The sequence below is a fragment of the Limulus polyphemus genome, unplaced genomic scaffold (assembly GCF_000517525.1).
Source record: "Limulus polyphemus unplaced genomic scaffold, Limulus_polyphemus-2.1.2 Scaffold2500, whole genome shotgun sequence".
Taxonomy (NCBI): domain Eukaryota; kingdom Metazoa; phylum Arthropoda; class Merostomata; order Xiphosura; family Limulidae; genus Limulus; species Limulus polyphemus.
Window position 1 is genome coordinate 94314 of NW_013668110.1, and position 19230 is coordinate 113543.

Sequence of the window (19230 nt, forward strand, 5' to 3'; positions counted from 1 at the left end):
ATCCTAAACCAGTGGCAGACAATAGAAGGTGTAAGAGCTGCATTTGTACCTAAAAATTTTGGTACTACAATAAATAATTTTTTATTTAGCTTTAAAAAATACAAATCAAATGTAATACTTACAACATACAGTGTTACTTGTATTAAACTGCCCGCTAGACCCCTAATATTATTTTCCTGTTGTCATGACATTTAAACCTTTGCTCCTCCACTGTCCTGGGCTCAAAATATTACCTCAAATTATTAACGTTTTGTGTTGTGGTATTAGTCCATACAATGTTCAGAACTACTGTATAGGGCATTGCTTTGTTTTCTAATTTTCCTTACAACTTGTTCATGTGATTTGATATATATATATATATTTAAGGATATAAGTTACTGATTCTGTATTTCAAAGAATTTTGTTGTAGACATTCCAATTTAAATCTGACAACAATTAAAATGACATTAAACTTCAGACTTTCTCTCAAGCTAAGCTAACTTCTTGAGCTTAATATTTTTATGTCAAGAAACTTCATTTGGATTTGTTCTTATTCCTGGATATTCCATCATTTAATACTAATAACCTTAAATTGGATTATCTTGTAGATTTATGAATCTTGCAAATATTCAAAGTGCTCATAAAGACCTATTTTTCAGCACACCATGATAAAAAGTGTAAAGTAGTTTAAGACGTAATAGAAATGTGTTATATTGAACAGGTACTACATATTCTGATAGCATAAAAAGTTTTGGTGCAAACTTCTATCTCCTCTAGATGAGGATCCTAAAGGTGGCTTAAAACATTCTGTCCATATGTCTAATTGTGCTGGTACATTAGCATTCTGTCTAGGATTTACTGTTTGATCCTAAAGTTGACTTGAAACATCTGTCTCTGTGTATCTAATGTGTTGGTAAGTTAGCATTCTGTCCAGGATACACTGTATGATACTAAAATTGAGTTCAAACATTTTGTCTCAGTATTTCTGATGTGTTGGTTTGTTCTGTCCTGGATATATTGTGGCTTTTCAATATGTCTCATACTGTTACATTTTAGGTCTTGTTGTGGCATAGAAATAAAGTTATCATTGTGATCTGTTAATTTTGAATTCAAAAACAATTCTTAAAAGACATATTTGAAAATCATTTTTTGGTTGTTGTTTTCTTCAGATTTTGAGCAACTTTTCAAGTACAATAGCTAATTTGCCTAGACTATTTTTGTATGCATGTTGAACTTTGGCATGTGTCTGCATTCTTTCATACTAATTGGTCAGAAATATTTTCAAATAAATGTGTAATTTTTTGATTCATTACTTGATATGTGAGAGTGGTCATTGGTGCTTCACTTGTAATGTGATGGTACTCACAAAAGCATATAATTTAAGGTCCCCTTGTAGATCAGTAACATGCATGCAGTTTTTGATTTGTGTGTACAAACTTGTTAAGTGTAGTTCAAGTAATATTCTTGCTTTCTTAAGTTTATATTATGATTCTGTTGAGCATAGGTTTAAGAATAGTATAGTTCTGTGTTCATATATTCAGGACAAAGCACGAAAGAGAAAAATGGTTCAGTAACTATATCCGCAGTGCTTTTCCTTTTGGTCTTATGATTTAGCTTCCTATATCATACAATTATTAAAATTATATTATTTTTTACAAGTTATTATTATTAATAATATTTTACTACAAACAGGTACAAATACAACATAGAGTATGGAAAAGTTCTGGAAAACACCATGGCACATGACGATGCAGGTAAGCTTATAACAGGTACTTGTATACATAGCATCAGTAGGGTACATATTAAACACATTCAACATCAGTATTTAAAGTTTCAATGTAGTTAATGTAAATTGGAGCATATGCTTATATATATTCAAACACTTTTTTTCTTTTGTAGTACATCTTAATAGTTTGAAACCAGAGGGGAATTTCTCACAAGAAAGTACTGGTACTCTTATGCATACAACAAAGGATTTTACTTCTATGTATAATTTATAATGTAGTTTACTACTAAAAAAGAAAATCCCCCCCTTTTTTTATTTCTGTTAAATTACTAAAAAGTATATGTGTTAATATCAGGAGTGGGTACTAAACACAGCAGCAGGTACTAAAATGTATCATTTGGATATATTTATCATTATTGACCAATCATAAAAATCATAATGCTAGATGAGACTAGTTGATTGGTTACTTGTTACCAACAAGAATTAATGTTGTTAGGTCAGTTAATGTTTCATTTAAAGAATATTTAATAATTGTTTAGATTCTGTGAGTTGTGACATGTCTGCTTTCTGGGTTGGATGAAAAGTATATCAGATTTGTCCCAGTACTGAGTACTGGCATAAAAATAAGTCCTAGCACTGAGTATTTTCTGGATCAAACTTACCTAGTTTAAGATGTAAGTTTCATCCTTGCATCACACTTTAACTCTGTATATGGTTTCAGTCATTTTCATCATCCTTGTAACCACTATGTAATCATGAAACTATACATACTATAATCTGTAATGTACTAAGTTTTATATTCAAGAAAACTGGCAAGCTGTTGTACCCAAAAAATCAATTTTTCATAAAGTATTTTTTACTAAAGGTTTATGTGTGATGCCTTTATTAAGTCAGTTAGAGTGAAAGATTATTTTCACACTAAGAATGAAAATACTTATTTTGATGTTGCTATTTTCATATTTCATTTGCATAACATCCAAATTTTATATTATGGTTGTCAACATCTATAGCACATGTATCTAATCCACTGAACACTGAAATGCATATATTAGTAGAAATAATAACTAAAATGGGGGAGTCAATTCGCATCATGTAACATAGAGTTCAGGATTGAGAATATATTGGAATTTATTTACTTAAGAAATTAAAGCTTAGATAATATGAAAATTGTAAATATAAACAACATTTTGGTGACAATCTTATTGACATACATTGATAATAAAGTAGTTTAATTAAGTTCTGAATGTAATTGTAAAAATGTTATGACTTGCACACTTTGACCCATCCATATGCATAGGGTCAACTTACTTTTATTATACAAAATATAACAGCACACATACTGAAAATAAGCTGTTGTCGTTTTTTTGTTTGTTTTTTAAGATTCAGTTTTATTCATCCATTTGAAATATTTGTTAACTCTGCTTTGTTTTACTTCTTATTTGTTTCTACAATGTAATTAGACCTGAGTGTCTGATTGGATTATATTTGGTACTTTGCTCGGTATTTAGCTGATTTTGAATTGCTGTTCTTTTTGTTTTTTAGAAATTAGCTAAGATTCATTATCCAGCATGCTAACACTGTAACTTTAGCTTAACTCTCTTGCTGTGAGCCCTCAAATTGACCTTTAGAAATTCCATACTATAATTTTTAATATTTACTGTGTATTTTCACAAAAATTTGCAAGCTTTAAATATTTTTTTCATCTGGAAATTTTACAATTGAAATTGCATAATCTTTAAAACCTCCTAAATAAATATCAAACTTTTTTCTTCAGAAAAACTGTATATTTTATCTGTTATTTTCTCTAACCTAGTTCTGTACAAGTTTGGTTGATTTGACGACCTCATCACCACCATAAAAAAAATAGGATTTAAATGTAAATTTTTTTATTTCTAGAATGACTGTAAATTGTAACAGGAAACAACAATTGTTTATTCTAAATAGTTTAAAACTTGTAACTGTATATATCTATTTATAATTAAATTTTAATGTTTTATTGCCCTTTGAACTGTGTCTAACTAATAATCCCACCACACAAGTCTTCCATGTCTCTCTGTTGAAATCCAAAATTCCAACCTGTCTCTCATGCAAATCATCATGCATCAACTCTCCACCAATAGGGGAGCACTACTATCATGTTATGCATGTGACTCCCTCTATGCACCACTACTGACCTATCATTTCTCATTTGGCAGGGCTTGAGTGCAGATATCTTTCTTTAGACCACTGATTACCCTAGAAGTGGTTTAATTTTATTTAAATTAGTTCAACTTCATTTAATTTCACTTTTATTTTAGAGTGTTTGATTTACCCATGTTTGCTGTGCATTTTTAACTTGTTTGGTATCTAGCTTGGATTCTGAAGTCGCTGTTACCACTTTGGGTGCATATCACTCATCCCTTACTGCACTTTTGGCCACAGGTGCAGGCGACCCATCAGGGGATTTCTCGGCCTTTGTTCGTGTGGAGATGGAGCATTATATCGAATGCATATTGTCTCCTGTTCACGCCTTTTATCCTCCTGTACCTTTCTAGCCTTTTACTTCGCAGACTGGTGCAATTTTTATCTCTCTCCCACACAGTGTTCACTGTGCCTTCCCACACTTTCCTTAGGATTCTGTTCAGCCTTCATCAGATTTCTTTGAGATTATATCTCAGGTATATCATGTTTATCCCATTCCTTAGTTATTTTGACCCATCCTTCCTTATTGCTTGTTTCTACCTTTCTCCTTTTGGTTTTACCTGTTTTGGAGGATGGGTCCCGATTTTCCTGTTCATCCTACCTTTGCCCCATTTTCCAACCTTGGTCTTCCTCTGACACTCTTTGTAATACCTTGCCTCAATTCTCTTCCTGTCTGAGGCTCTTCACGAGAACCCTATGGGGTTTTCTGGGGACATCCTCGTCCTCTTCCCTTCCACTGTCAAATGAGTGTTATTTTTGGCTTTGATCCTACACACGTGGTTCACTTCTCTTTAGGACTTTTTGGGTCACTATATTCGGGTGTGGTTCTGAGTCCCATTTCCCAACCTTACCCTTCACAGCCTTGCTTGTCCCAGCTTCCCGTGGTACTGCAGTTTGCTGTTTTATGCGGCAATACATGGTATGCAGGCAACAGTTCCGGTGACTTCCTGGTTAGTTTGGTACAGGTTGTAGCTTGTATGGCGAATTTCGTTCATCAGAGCAGCCCTTTCCTCTATGAAGTTCGAGTTTGTGGTGTTCTATCAGAAGGTTTTGTCATACTCTTTTCCCCTCTCTCTCATATCCTTCCTCTTCCTTGGGATCCCTGGTCACGCCAGTGTCTATCCGAGGCAGTACTCGACCTCCTCACCCAATAGGTTGTTGTACCTGCTCCATGCGAGTCCTGCTGGTTTTACTCCCGCCAGTTTGCCTGTCATGGGCTGGTATATCTTTTTAGTGCCCTGTCCTTCCGTCTGGCTTCTGTGCCATATATTTTTGTCCAGTGGTTCACTCCTTTGCTCGGCATATTCATTCCCTGGGGCTGCGCTTCCATATGTACGTGAACGACTGGTTTCTTCTTGCCCATTCTGAATGGGTAGTCAGCCTTTCAAACTCGTCAGCTTCTTCTCGAAGTTCTGCGGGTGGGATAATTGGTCACATTGGGGGGGTCCTTCATCCGACCTAGTATCTTGTACATCTGGGTGTTTTCTTTAACACTCATCTCTATTTGGCCCACCTTCTCCACTTCAACTTCATTCTATGGAACTGGCTGTTTGGACAGCCCTGTCTGCTCCCTTACTTACTACTGGCAAGGTTTCTATCACTTTTGGAAAGGTGGTCCTCACTGACTTCTATCATACCCCTTGGCAGGGCTCATATGCATTTGCTTCAGTGGGCCCTTCATGGCCAGTGGAATCTTGCACGGGATTCTTTAGATGCTCCTATTCACCTTCCTTCCTCCTTGATGGACAATTTCCATTGGTGGTTGGACAAGGCCCATACTTCGGCGGGTGTCTTGCTTTCTCGTCCATGACCAGAGTTACAGATACATCCCTTCAGGGCTGGGGTGCATGGTTCGATCACCCAGAGGTTTTGAGTTATTGGTCTGTGGAAGAACGTTCTCTTAATATGAACGTCCTGGAACTCCTGGTTGTTTATTGGATCATTTTTTTTCTATCAACAACAGTCACCTGATTATGATCCATTCTTACAGTTCTACAGTGGTAGCCTATATCAATCACCAAGGCGGCACCTGGTCAAGATCCCTGTGTTTCTAACATTGTATCTTATCTGTTTGGCCCACTCCCATCACATTGATGGTGTGTAATATTCTGGGTGCATTCAATCTGGTGGTGGATCACCTTTGCCACCGCCCTCAATCAAAAATTACCTGTTTTGGTCCCCAATTCCCCATCCTAGGGCTTTGGAAATAGATACCTTCAGCTAGAATTGGTCCCACCCGTTTCTTTCTTTTTATCCTCCTATCTGATTACTTCATCAGGTAGTCTCCCTTATCCATGCCACTCCATACAGAGTCCTTCTGATTGCTTCTTACTGCCACCCTTAACCATGGTTCCTTTAGTTGCTTTGGTTCCAGATGATCCCTGCTATCCCTCTTCCAGACCTGTTACATCAACCTCAGTCACCAGTTCTACATCCCGCAGTTTCTTTTTTCAGACTTCATGTTTGGCTTTTTTCCGGACTCTTTCAAGGAGTTCCTGATCCTTTTGCTGAGTAGCTTCTCATTTAGCCCATTCCATTTGTCTTTTCTCCATGGCTGTTTACTGATGGAAGTGGAGTGTTTTTCTTTCCTTGGTTTTAGCTCAAGGTTTCCAACTTCTTGACCTACAGTTATCGGTGTCTCAGAATTCCTTACCTGGCTCTTTGAGAGGGGTTTGTTGGTCTCCTCGATTTTGGGTTTTCAGATAGCCTTATCCCATACTTTCTGTTTTTCCTGTTTCTGCCAGGTGTTTTCCTCCCCAGTTCTTTCCTTGTTGATCTGTTCTTTCCAGCTGCTTCAGCCACCAAGATGTCCATCACTTCCAGACTGGGACATTAACGTGGTCCTCCTTACTCTTACTTTACCTCTATTCTAACTCATTTCTTCCTGTTCCTTGTTTCACCTTTCCCTTAAGGCATATTTTCTCCTGCTACTGGCTTGTGGTCATTGTGGATTAGATATTTTTGCTCTCGACATCACCAGGACCTTGTATCTTTCAACCTACCTCATCCTTTATCCAGATCATGCATTCCTTTCCCAAACCTTGGTGGCTCGTGAGGGTGATTCTTCCTTTTTCCCTATCTCACTTCCCTCTATCGTGGTGATGATGACAAAACCTTGTCGAAATGTTGTGCATTTGCTGTTATGTTAAACTTATATTAAAGTTTTTATTCATTATCCATTCAAGCCATCTCCAGCCATTATTAGTCTCAAAGTGGGTTCCTCATCATCAAATCATCCTGATCTTTTATAGACTCCTCTGCCCAGGACATGCCCTCCATTTTTATATTGCGCACATGCCTTCCTTCTGGGGTTTTCGTTCCTGCCTCTTTATCCCAAGCCAAACTACCTTTTCCCATGATTTTTCCATTCTTACCTTGACCAGTTGGGTTTGTTGTTTGATCTAGTTAGCTTATTCCTCCTTGTCCCACTCCCATCTTGATCTCTTTCCCATGTCTTACCATCAAACCTGACTTCTTACCTTCTCCCTTGCTTCTTGTCTTCGTCGGTCATTGGAGGAGATTCTACAGTAGGGCATGTGGACGACTCTGCACATTTTTATCTCCCACTAGTTTCACCACATCCCGATTCCTGCTTCCTTGGGGTATCACCTACTGCATGTGGCTATTCTACAGGCTTCGGTGTAGCTTTGACACTAGATAGGTCTTTACTTATGCTTTCTTTTCTTTCAGGGGCTCTTGCTTCAACTTCACTTCGTATCCCGCTCTGTATGTTGGTACCCAGCGAGAGAGGTTTTGAATGTAGTTGATTACCAAGTACAGTCTGATGTGCCCTAGCAACTCTACACCATGGGGCACATCCTCCATTACCCACTTTCATTATGTGGGATTGAGTGTATCTGTTTCTTTGATTGGGACCACATTACAGACCTATCCTCTCCCACACGGATGTGCTCCCTTTATATTCCGCCATATTTTGATCCCACCTGTTCATAGCGAAGCAATACCTGGTTCAGATGCAGTGGGGGAGCCCTTCCTCAGATCATCAGATCTGTTTCTTTTATCTCCAGGGGTATCCTTTGGATGCTTTCGGGGGATAAGCCTGTTCTGCCCTCGCACTGGTCCCTCCTCCTTTTTAATGTGGGATTCAAGCTAATCTTGTGAGAAGAGGGAAGGTACCGTATCGGAAGTTATAATGTTCCTATACGAAAATGTATTTCCAATAGGTACTTCCCACTCTTCCTTCCCAAAATTATCCAGTATTCACATCTTCTCCCAAACTTCGAAGTGATAGTTCGGTAGTGGTGCATAGAGGGAGTCGCATGCATCACATGATAGTAGTGCTCTCCTACTAGTGGAGAGCTGTTGCATGATAATTTGAATGAGAGACATGTTGGAACTTTGGATTCCAACAGAGGGATATGGAAAGCTTGTGGCATGTGTTTTGAAAAAGTTTGCATATAGAGGGCAGCAAATGGGAAAAGCTAATCTTGTTGAGTGGCGGGAAGTACCTATCAGAAATACATTTTTGTATAGGAAAATTAAAACTTATCCTAAATAGCTTAAAATTTGTGACTATATATATCTGTTTATGCTCTCTAACTAATAATACCACCACAAAAGTTGTGAATCACTCAGCAAATGTGCAGTTTACATTACCATTATGAATTATGTAACACTTGAGCATCCCTCAGGAATAATTTTTTTATTTTTTCATTATCTATTTAATCTAACTTATCTAACCAAATAAGTTTTTAATGTTTACATTTTAGCTACTTTTATAATAAAAAGAAAATGCATGAAAAACAAGAAATATAGTACTCATGTGGGTCTTATTTTTTTGCTGTAAATAAAACTTAAGCCTACTTTTATATTAATGGTAGTATTACACTAAATAATTTTTATTTAATTAAATAATGCACTTAAGAACACAATAATGACATGCACAAAGCAAACAATGTTCTATAACTAGTATAATTTTTCTGGCTTTCTAACTATGCAACAAAAGCCTTTAAAAATTCAGCTAAGTTTGTCAATATGATTTCCAGGAGAAAACGTTTTAACTGGAGGCCAAATTGACAGTTCTCTTCACAGAAAACAATCTAATATAATATGTCATTAAGTAGATTAAAATTTTGGATTTCTAATGGTTATAAATAAAGATATTAAACATCAGGGAGATCTAGTGGCAATTTGTGAAAGATAGCAGATCTGACAGGTGGATGTAGCACATGAATCTGATTTTCTAGTTTATGACTATAAATATATAAGATGAAAGACTATAAAAGTTATGCTATGTCTGAGTAATATCTGTGTTATGATGAGTAATTTATGTTAAATTCTGTACTTCTTGGAAGTGTAGTAAATATATTAGAGAAGAAATTGAGGATTTTTGAAATATTTTTTTAAAAACTTAAAACTTAAATAATATTAAATTTTTATATATTATCTACATTTTGATGCCACATTTATTTATATACAATGATAATAAATTAGTTTAATTAAATATTGAATGTAACAAAAAGTCATGACATGCCAGTAGCAAGAGGGTTAATTTGTAATCTGCTGATTTAATGTACAATAAATACATCATCTTGGTAGAATCATGCATACCACTTGATGCTGCAGTCATGGCTATGCTCATACATTTTAAAGATTTTTTGGAGGGAAGAAATAAAGTTAGTTGTCAATAAAGTTTTCTGAAGACAACTAGTAACATAAATGTAAGGTATAGATCTTATTTAACACATTTTTAATTTCCTATGTATTTTTAGTTACAGATATTTGTTGGAATAATGATGTTTTGGTGACAGCATCCTCAGACTCCTCAGCTAAAGTAAGTTGTTTTTCTTTAAGTTTCTAAGATAAAGCTTTACTTAACTTTCAGTTAGCCTTCATTGGCTGATTCAACCGAGTTCATAACTCCAAAGTAACCATCAGAGTTTCCAAACTATAACTTTTAATATGTTTTGTGTGCATCTTCACAAAATTTGGCAATTTTTCAGTAAACATTAAAAGTTTTTTGTACACAAAATATCAGATATTTCAATTAAGTATTTTTACTAAAAATTTGTCTATGAATATATGGAGTCAAAGTGTTGACTGTTCCTAGTGCAAACTTCTTTTCATGTCAAGATTAAACATACTTTTCTGAAAATTGTCAAATTTCATTTGTATAATTTCTAAAACCTCCTAATTATATATCAAACATTTATATTTTATCTGTTATTTTCTCTGCCCTAAGTCTCTATGCATTGTAAACACAATAAAGAAATATGAAATAAATCTAAATTATCCTTTTTTCTTTCTAGTATGACTGCAGTTGTAACACGAAACAACAGTTGTTTATTCTAAATAACTTAAAGCCCATAACAGTATATATCTGTTTATACTTAAATTTTATTGTTTTATTTTCTTTTGACCTATGCAATACTCAAGTTACTGTATTGAATTATGTAATGCATGAGCTGTTTGTGAGCATACCTCATGGAGGATTTGTTTTTCCATTATATTACCTAATCTAACCTTGGATAACCTAATGAGTTTCTAATTTTTACATTTTAGTTACTTTTAGAATAGTAAGTAAAGAATATACATGAAAAACAAGATATATGGTACTTACCTGTCTACTGTTGTTTTTTGTTGTCAACTGTCAATGAAAATTAAGCATTCGTTTTATATAATGGCACTAGTGCACTAAATAATATTTATTTAATTAAATAATTCATCTAATAACACAGAATTATAACAAGCTGATAGTCCTATAACTATCTTAATTTATCTGGCTTTCTAATGCTAATTACTGATCAGTGTGACCACAAGTATCCATAAAAGTTAGAAATCTTTCAACAGGACTGTCAGCTTCCAAATATCTAACACAAGTGAGCTGATCAGTATTGCTATTATCTTCAGTAGAATCAATAAATACAGAAAAATATTTTGATAATTTTATCTTGGAAACAATAGTGCTCAGTATTAAGTTACCAATTATTTCAATGAGCTCCTCAGAAGTGGTCGATGACATGTAATTTGTACATCCACTTCCTTTGTTCTCATGTTTCTGTTTATGTTCTGCCAGCAAAGTGTCACACTCTGCTATAACTTCCATCATACCCGAGAAATTTCAATTCTTGCTTGGACCTTTTTTTCATTGTCATCATGGAAAGGAAGCCCACATTCCTCAAGGAACCTGATTACACTTACTACTCTCTGAAGTATTTTCTCCAATAATATGCTAATTCACCAGCTTGTTTTACCAGATGCTTATCAATTCTACTATTGTCTGTCATAAGTTTTGCAAATTTTATTATTGCATCACAATGAACCTTTGATTGTTCATAACCATCTAGAGAACGGCCGGCATTTTTTTCAATCATTGAACCCTTGAATCACCAGTGGACCTTGGCCTAGCTTCAATAAGTTTACAATGAATAACATAACTAGCTTTGATCAATTTTTCTCACCATTTGGATGAGTACAATCAAACATTTATATACTGCAAGAATGAGTACTTTTGCTTGATTTGGTGAAACCACTACCCTTGTTTTGTAACACATTTGGACCTCCCCTTACCCAATAATTGATCACTTCACAAGTCACATGAAAAGGCCATAGACCAATGTCCAGTTCAAGTCCTAGAAGTTTTTGCTGTACTTCAACTGACTCTGATTCTGTTTGAGGAGTTTCTTGTGAATCAGAGGCATCGGAGACTGAGTAACAACTGAACCTTCAGTATTATCTTCATTGTTAGATTATGATGGCTGTGATTGAGTAAAGTATTCACCAATTGTTCTATATTTTTTGACAACTTCCTGATACTTTTTCACTTTTTTCATGTACTAATTTCCTCTTTTGAGCACCACTAATATGTTGTCATGAAGTATTGAGTCGATGCACTCATTTCTGTAACATACATAATAATACAAAAAACAATAATATAATAAAATAGAAAATACATAAAATATTCTATATATTTTATGTGTGTGTCGCTGTATATGTATGTGTGCATGCAGGTGTGTGCATTTTGAATGTATATCGTATGTGTGTTTGTATTGTGTAGCTGCATATCTTCTAAGTATATCTTTGCATATATGTATTTATATGTGTACGTGCGGGTGCTAGTGTATGTATATTGTATATATGTATGTATTTTCATGTAAGTGCTTATATATGAATATTGTGCAGTGTGCACGGTTTGTAGAAGAGGATGGTATATGGACCTATGTGCATGTGTGGATGAGTTTGGTGAGTTGGGGATGATCTGCCACCTGCCAGCTTATTTGTTACATTCTGGGAACTCCTGGAGCAATGTTGCCAATCAGGCAAGCTGAGACCATCAAGTGGTTTGGCTTAAGCTAATGCCTGAAAGCACTATTATACTTACAATAATTACACTTGTTTTCTATATTTAATCATTTGTAATAATCTATATTCTATTTCTGGCCATGCAGGTGGAATTCACCTATAATAGAACAGTTAAAACTATAGAAATAAAAATCACTTTAGCCTAATTGTTTACATTTCTTAATATTAATATATAAAAAAAAAAACTTTGTGGAGGCCCCTAAACTGGAGAGGCTTGGAGACAGTTGCCTCATGGTAAATCCAGCATTGTGTTTAGGCAAATTATGTAAATAACATATTGACAACATTACCAATAGTCTTGGAGATAACTAACAAAGTAAAGAAAAACAGATGAGGAAAACTATCACATAAAACAAAAGTACTAATGAAAGAAATGACAAATAATAAAATAAGTTAGATTAACTTGCAACAGAAAGAATACACAGGTAAATGTAAAACTTTCAGAAAAGAAGTGCAATATAGAACTGGTAAATAATTTTGGAAAAATGAGCTATAGAAAGAAATAAGTAATGGGAAAATGTCAAGAAAATATAATAGTAATTACAGGTAATAACTGGGAAGTACCACATGAAAATGAAAAGAGTTGAATTAGAACTGAAGTTAAAATGGATACATTGATACAAGAAGACACTGATCTATGAAAACCCAAAAAGACACTTGACAGAATTCTGATGGACGTTTTTGAAATGTGGTGAGGAAGCTGTTAAAAGAACAACTTACAATAATATTTACAAGCTGCATTCAATCTAAAACAATACCAGAAACATGGGAGGTGGAAAACATACCTGTTATTTTCACAAAGAAAACAATAACTGTAGGTGGAAAGTAGATCAAGGAAGTTCATAAGTATATATGTCTTGGAAAAGACGCTATTTTAAATGTATATCCAGTAAGAAATTCAAATAAGAATAATAAGAGCAAGCTGGACAGCATTTACAAAATTTGATTATGTTCTTTTGTAAAAATATAATGTCAGTATGTCTAGAGGAAAAATGTCTAACACCATCAATAGCATATGGGAGATTAATCAAGAAAGCGGATAAAACTTTCAGTAACCCGTAGAGATATGAAAAGAAATATGCTAGGAATTATAATATTGCATAGAAAAAGAAACAACTGTATCAAGGAGAGAAAATAATGAGAGATAAAGATAGAGTAGAGTTGTAAAAGTTGAAAACGTTGGAGATGGGTAGCACGCATAGGTAGACAAGAGGAAAGTTGATTGAATGGAATGCAACAATATGGCAGCCAGCTATTGCTCAACTCAGGGAAGATAATGGCTTAAGAAGGTAAAATAAATCTATGCAATGAAATTAGAAGCATGGACTACCATGTTTGCATTCCCCCTTCCTACCATTACCAGAATTTGTTTTTTCCTTCTGTTTCTTGGTTATGAGGTGAAGACTGTTTGGACTCTCCTCCTATCTCAGACTGAAAGACGAATACCCAACGCTGCTTGGTTTTGGATTGGTGTTGACCCACTGAATGTGGTCTGATGTGCCCTAGCCACTCTACATCATCTGGTATGTCCAGTTACACGTTGGAATGCTTCTTTTCCACCTGATCTAGTGACATGTATTTTGAAAATGAGCAAAGAGTATACCTGTTATAGATGGGGTGTGGTCTCCCATGTGTGTGACCCTACACATTACGGTGTCACATTACATGGGCTATCTTCAATTATCTTCTGAAGAATACTCATCTATTTAAATTTTGCACTGGTCCCTCCACCATTTCAGTGTGTGATTTTAGTTATTATGTGAGAAGAGGGTAGGTATCATATCAGAAGTTAACATTTTCCTACACTGAAAATGTATCTCCGATAGATACTTCCTCTCACACTTCCCACCCATACTCCCCACTTCCAGTGTGTCTTTTTTGCCTAATCTCAAAAGAATGATAGTGCTCAACAGTATAGAGGGAATCAGCTGGACTAGGAGGGTGTGTTGCACTCCTATTGGTGGAGGATTGTCGCATGCTCATTTGCATGCTATAGCACAGCTCTACCACATTAAATCACGTGAGGGTTAGTGGAAGCATCAAGGCTAGTGGTGAGCAAAAAATTTTGCAAAAAGAGGGTAGCACAAGTCAAGAAAAGGTATTATGTGAGGGGAAGTAAGTATCTATTGGAAATACATTTTCAGTTTTGGGAAATGTTAACATTCATATTTATTATATATTGAAAACTTTTAGTAGTTTATACTGGTAAATTGTTTTTGTTTTTTTTACAGGTATGGCACTATGGTCCCCACCAGAGTCTCCGTATGCATTCCACAGCTGACTTATTGGTAAGTCATATAAACATACCTATGGCATTAGAGTATGTTTACCTTTAAATGAGCACTTTAAATGCCACAAACTTGTTTCAGAACTCTCAAATTACCAACTTCTGTTTATACGCTGATTTTTCCAAGCCCGTTCCCTTGGCTGTGGTTTCGCTAGATAGTAGATAGGGACAGTGGGAATCTCATATTAATTTTATATTTTATTATTTTCTATTCCTGTTGAATACTCAGTATAAGGAAGTGAATAAAAGAATTTGGTGAAATGACTCATTTTCTATGTAAGATGTCTCGAAATTCCAGCAAAATAGAAAGAGTTATTGCAATGTTGGCAATATTTTTATTGTGTTTTTTTATGTGACCCTATAACCAACGAAGTTATAGATCCACAAGCATTTTGATATGTAAATAGTTTAGAAAAAGTGTATTTAAAAAACAAAGGAGCTCATATGGACCCCATTGGTAGTTTTAGGATAAATGCAGTTTAAGACAGTTATTGAATGTATGAGATGCTATAATTTATATTTCTTATATGTTTACTTGTGCCAGTCAAATTACAATAAGCTTGTGCCATACAGTAAACTAGTTCTAACTTGTGAAATAGTGTATGTATAGAATTCTATAGCTGAAAAAGAACTTGAGCTCCAAACAAATATACTGTCTATAAACAAACAAAAATCATTAGTTTGCAATATGTAAGATAAGTACACACACACACTGAGTATGTGAATTCAATTTCTGTAGGCAGAACTGGATCATGAGGCTGGGGTCAGCTGTGTTACTCTGGACAGTAGTAACACTCTTTTAGTGAGTGGCACAACTGATGGACATATTAACATATGGAACTTGTCTTCTTTCAGTCTCATCGATAACTTTCCAAGTAAGTTCTATAAACGCTAGTTAAAAGTTTTCAAGTAGTTTTAATTCAGTAATTTAGGAATCAACTATCTAGTAAAAACTGACATTTTTTGGCACAATGAAAGGTAAAATCTTTATTATTAGCTACAGCCGACTAGTTTTGGTAACACGGTAGTATTTGATCATGATAATGGTGTTACTGACACAAATCAGCTGTAACTAATATTAAAAATTTTACCTTTCATTGTGCCAGAAACATTAGTTTTTATGTGCTTTTTTATTCTTAATACATAAAAATAATTTCAAATCTTTGAATCAGCTGAAATATATCTTAATTCTACAAACAAGCAACCTTGTAACACCATAATTAGTTTGTTCTTTTTTGTTTTAGTATTTAATTGGACACTCAGAGCTTCACTTTACAGTTTCTTGAAGGATGAAGAAATTCTAACTGATTTTATTGCATACATTTGACATTATACGTGGTAAAACATTGTTGAAAATTTATGGAATCAATTAGAATTTCGTATATAAACCAACTAAAGTCTTGAGTAAGGAAGCATGTTATGCTAATATAATAATAGGCAAGCAAACAATCATTTATAAGCATGATATGAATTATTTATTTACCTCAGTACCTATTGAATAAGCTTTACACTGTCTAAAAGGAAAACTAGAGGAAAATCCTGTAACAGAACACCTTTTCAACCTCACAGAATATTGCTTAAACAACACTTACTTATGAAGGCCAGTTTTACAAGCAAAATAATGGATTTGTGATGGGAACCCCTTTTCCCCTCTACTTAGTGACCTCTACATGTCCGTTCTAGAAGAAGAACTGTTTGGAGACATATTCATACACACCAAACCTGAAATCTGGTTGAGATACGAAGATGATATTTTCAGTATATGGTGACATGGGAAAGAGACACTACTCAATTTCATTGAATTCTTAAACACATTAAGACCCAGTGTCATAATCCAACAGTTGTCTTCCCTTTTTAGATGTAAATGTAAAAAGGGAAAAGCATAAAGTTACCATCGTATATACAGGAAACCCCATACCGTGACCATGTTGCCACACGCAAGATCTAATCACCACCTATCACAGAAAATATCCTCCTACTTCACCTACATAAGTCATGCTGTACAACTTTGCTTCCACAAAGAATACTTACTTATTAAATTGAACTACCTAAAGAACATAACACTATCTAGAGGTTTCAACCCAAATAGATAGGGCTTGTATCAAACTTCCAAACATTGAAAAATTTTGTTTTAACTCTAACCTTTCAACTGTCAACAATAAAAAATGTAACAAATCTGTTTCATTCCTTTTTGTGCCAGAAATTGCTAATGAAATTACTAGCCTTTTTAATAATTTCAGCACTGATATAAAACTGTATTCAAACTTTCATATGAAATTAGCATCTTACTATCTAGCGCAAAATAAACCCCATTAAAAGAACAAAAACAAGGCATATACATTATCCCATGTGAATGGGGAAAGAAATACATAGGACAAATGTCATGTTCCTTAACAATATGATACAAAGAACACCAAGGTTACAAGTGTAGTGGTGGATTCCAGATATCTGCCTTAACAATTTATCAATATGAAACGGGTCACAAAATACTCTGGGATGAAATTCTCCTCCTACACCAACCCAAAAATAAAAAAGAAAGTGACTGTTTAGAAACTATAGAAATCATCAAAGCAAATGATCTCTCACTAACCCATGATAGTAGCCATAGCAACATAAGCTGTATTTGGCAAGGTCTATTCACTGTTCATATACTTGATCAGACTTAACCTCTACCTGTATCCTGTCAACTGCTGACACCATTTTTGTCACTTAATTCATGTGTCTTTGTAAGATATATAGACCATATATTGCTTAGTACTGATCATACCTGAAGAAGACAGACCAATGTTCTGTCGAAATATGTAGTATATTCCGCCATCAATAAAACTTTTCTTATGTTTATAAATCATTCTTTTCCTGCCTGTTATTATAACCAACTGAAGCTTTGTACTGTCAGTTACTGTTTGTGTTTCTGTGAAGCATTCCTAAAGAAGCTGAAAACTGTCCAATTACCTCTTTCAGCATGGGCTCAGTCCCTGGGATGGCCTTGCATGGCCTGGTGGTTAGGGCGTTCGACTCGCAATCTGCGGGTCGCGGGTTCAAATCCCCATCCCACCAAACATGCTCACCCTTTCAGCCGTGGGGGTGTTATAATGTGACGGTCAATCCCACTGTTCGTTGGTAAAAGAGTAGCCCAAGAGTTGGTGGTGGGTGGTGATGACTAGCTGCCTTCCCTCTCGTCTTACACTACTAAATTAGGGATGGCTAGCATAGATAGCCCTCTTGTAGCTTTGCACGAAATTCATAACAAACCAACCAAGCAAACCAGTCCCTGGGACTGACCTCATAACCATTATGTTAACAAAGTTTGGTAGATTATCAGTATACATTACAATGCTTTCATATGCAAAATATAAACTTTTTTTTATCAAGTCTTAAGATTTGTAAAGCAATGTTTTTTATGCTTTTCTTTTCGCATGTTGCCTATCAAACATGCAAAGTAATTTTCATTTTAAGATTAAAAATATTTTTTTGGGTCAGAAAATTTTCTAATTTCACATGCGAAATCTTCATAATGTAGAGATAGTTATCAAATGTCTCTTAAGAAAAAACTATATTTTATCTGTTATTTTCACTAACGAATCTCTGTACAGGTTCTGTAGATTTGACTGATCTCGCAACCACCATAAAAAATTAGGAAATAAATATAAATTATGCAGCTTTCATTCTAGAATGACAACAAATTATAACATGAAAACATAAACATTTAGACTAAATAGCTTAAATCTCATAACATTATACATTTATATATATATTTATTATATTGTCATTTCAGCCATGCTTGGCTAACAATACAGAAGTTACAATGACACACATGCACTCATGTTACCATATCCAATAATATAAAACTGATCTTTAGTCTTTACAAAGTGACCTGTCTTGGCTGTATTTTAGTAGACTAGTATTTTTTAAATACAGTCACATTTCAATTAGTATACATTATATATGTATATAGATTATTGCTATTTAGAAATAAATTCTTAAACTTGTTTTTCTTAAAACATAAAACAGTAAATAAAGAAGTAAAGCAAACAATTATCTCTTCTAGTTATGACCTTTGTACTAAGTTGCTGCTTGATGTGGGTTGCTAAACCTTTTAAAATTTTGCATGTGGAGGATATGAAACTAAATAATTTTTTTAGGTTTTATATATACAGTTGAATAACCAAAAAATCATTAATTACTACATTAATACCATAGAATGCCACTATAATTTATCAAGTTTAGTAACTAAACTGTATTTGGGTTTAAAAAAATATCAAATTTCAAGCAGACTAAAGACACAACCTACCACCTTGAAATCTTGGTTGAAAGAAAATGATGACATCCTAAGAATTTAAAATGGCTAAGAAAGCCTCTAGGGGACATTTTGAGCTTTCGATTGGTCATTCATGTCATATATAGAAGTAAGTGTATATAAGGGAGCTTTTCCAAAAATTGAAAGAGGTTAGTGGGGTGCCACTCTGTTTGATTTATTACATGAGCAATATCTTTGCAAATAGAAAAGATAAGAGGTTCTTATTTTATATTATAGCTTATCAATATCTGTAATTTGAGATTTTAATTTGTACAAAACTGTAGACCAAGTATTTTGACTTCACAAACATGTAATTTGAACCAGTGCTGCATTCAACATACCATGTGACACACAAAAATCGATGTTTAAGTGTGTTTTTTAATATTTACTTTTAAATTATGAAATTGAGTAATGAACAATACAAAAATTTGAATTATC

At 34.4% G+C, this 19230-nt stretch overlaps 1 protein-coding gene across 1 annotated transcript in view; it reads left to right on the top strand.

The window, feature by feature from the left end:
• LOC106467137 (protein FAN-like) overlaps positions 1 to 19230 on the top strand; it is a gene marked incomplete at its 5' end in the record, with an annotated part of 133833 nt that overhangs the window by 90699 nt on the left and 23904 nt on the right. The window contains 4 exons of the mRNA XM_013927457.2: positions 1672 to 1733; positions 9619 to 9680; positions 14440 to 14496; positions 15235 to 15370. Of these exons, the coding sequence (XP_013782911.1) occupies positions 1672 to 1733; positions 9619 to 9680; positions 14440 to 14496; positions 15235 to 15370 (317 nt within the window). The remainder of the gene's footprint in view (positions 1 to 1671; positions 1734 to 9618; positions 9681 to 14439; positions 14497 to 15234; positions 15371 to 19230) is intronic.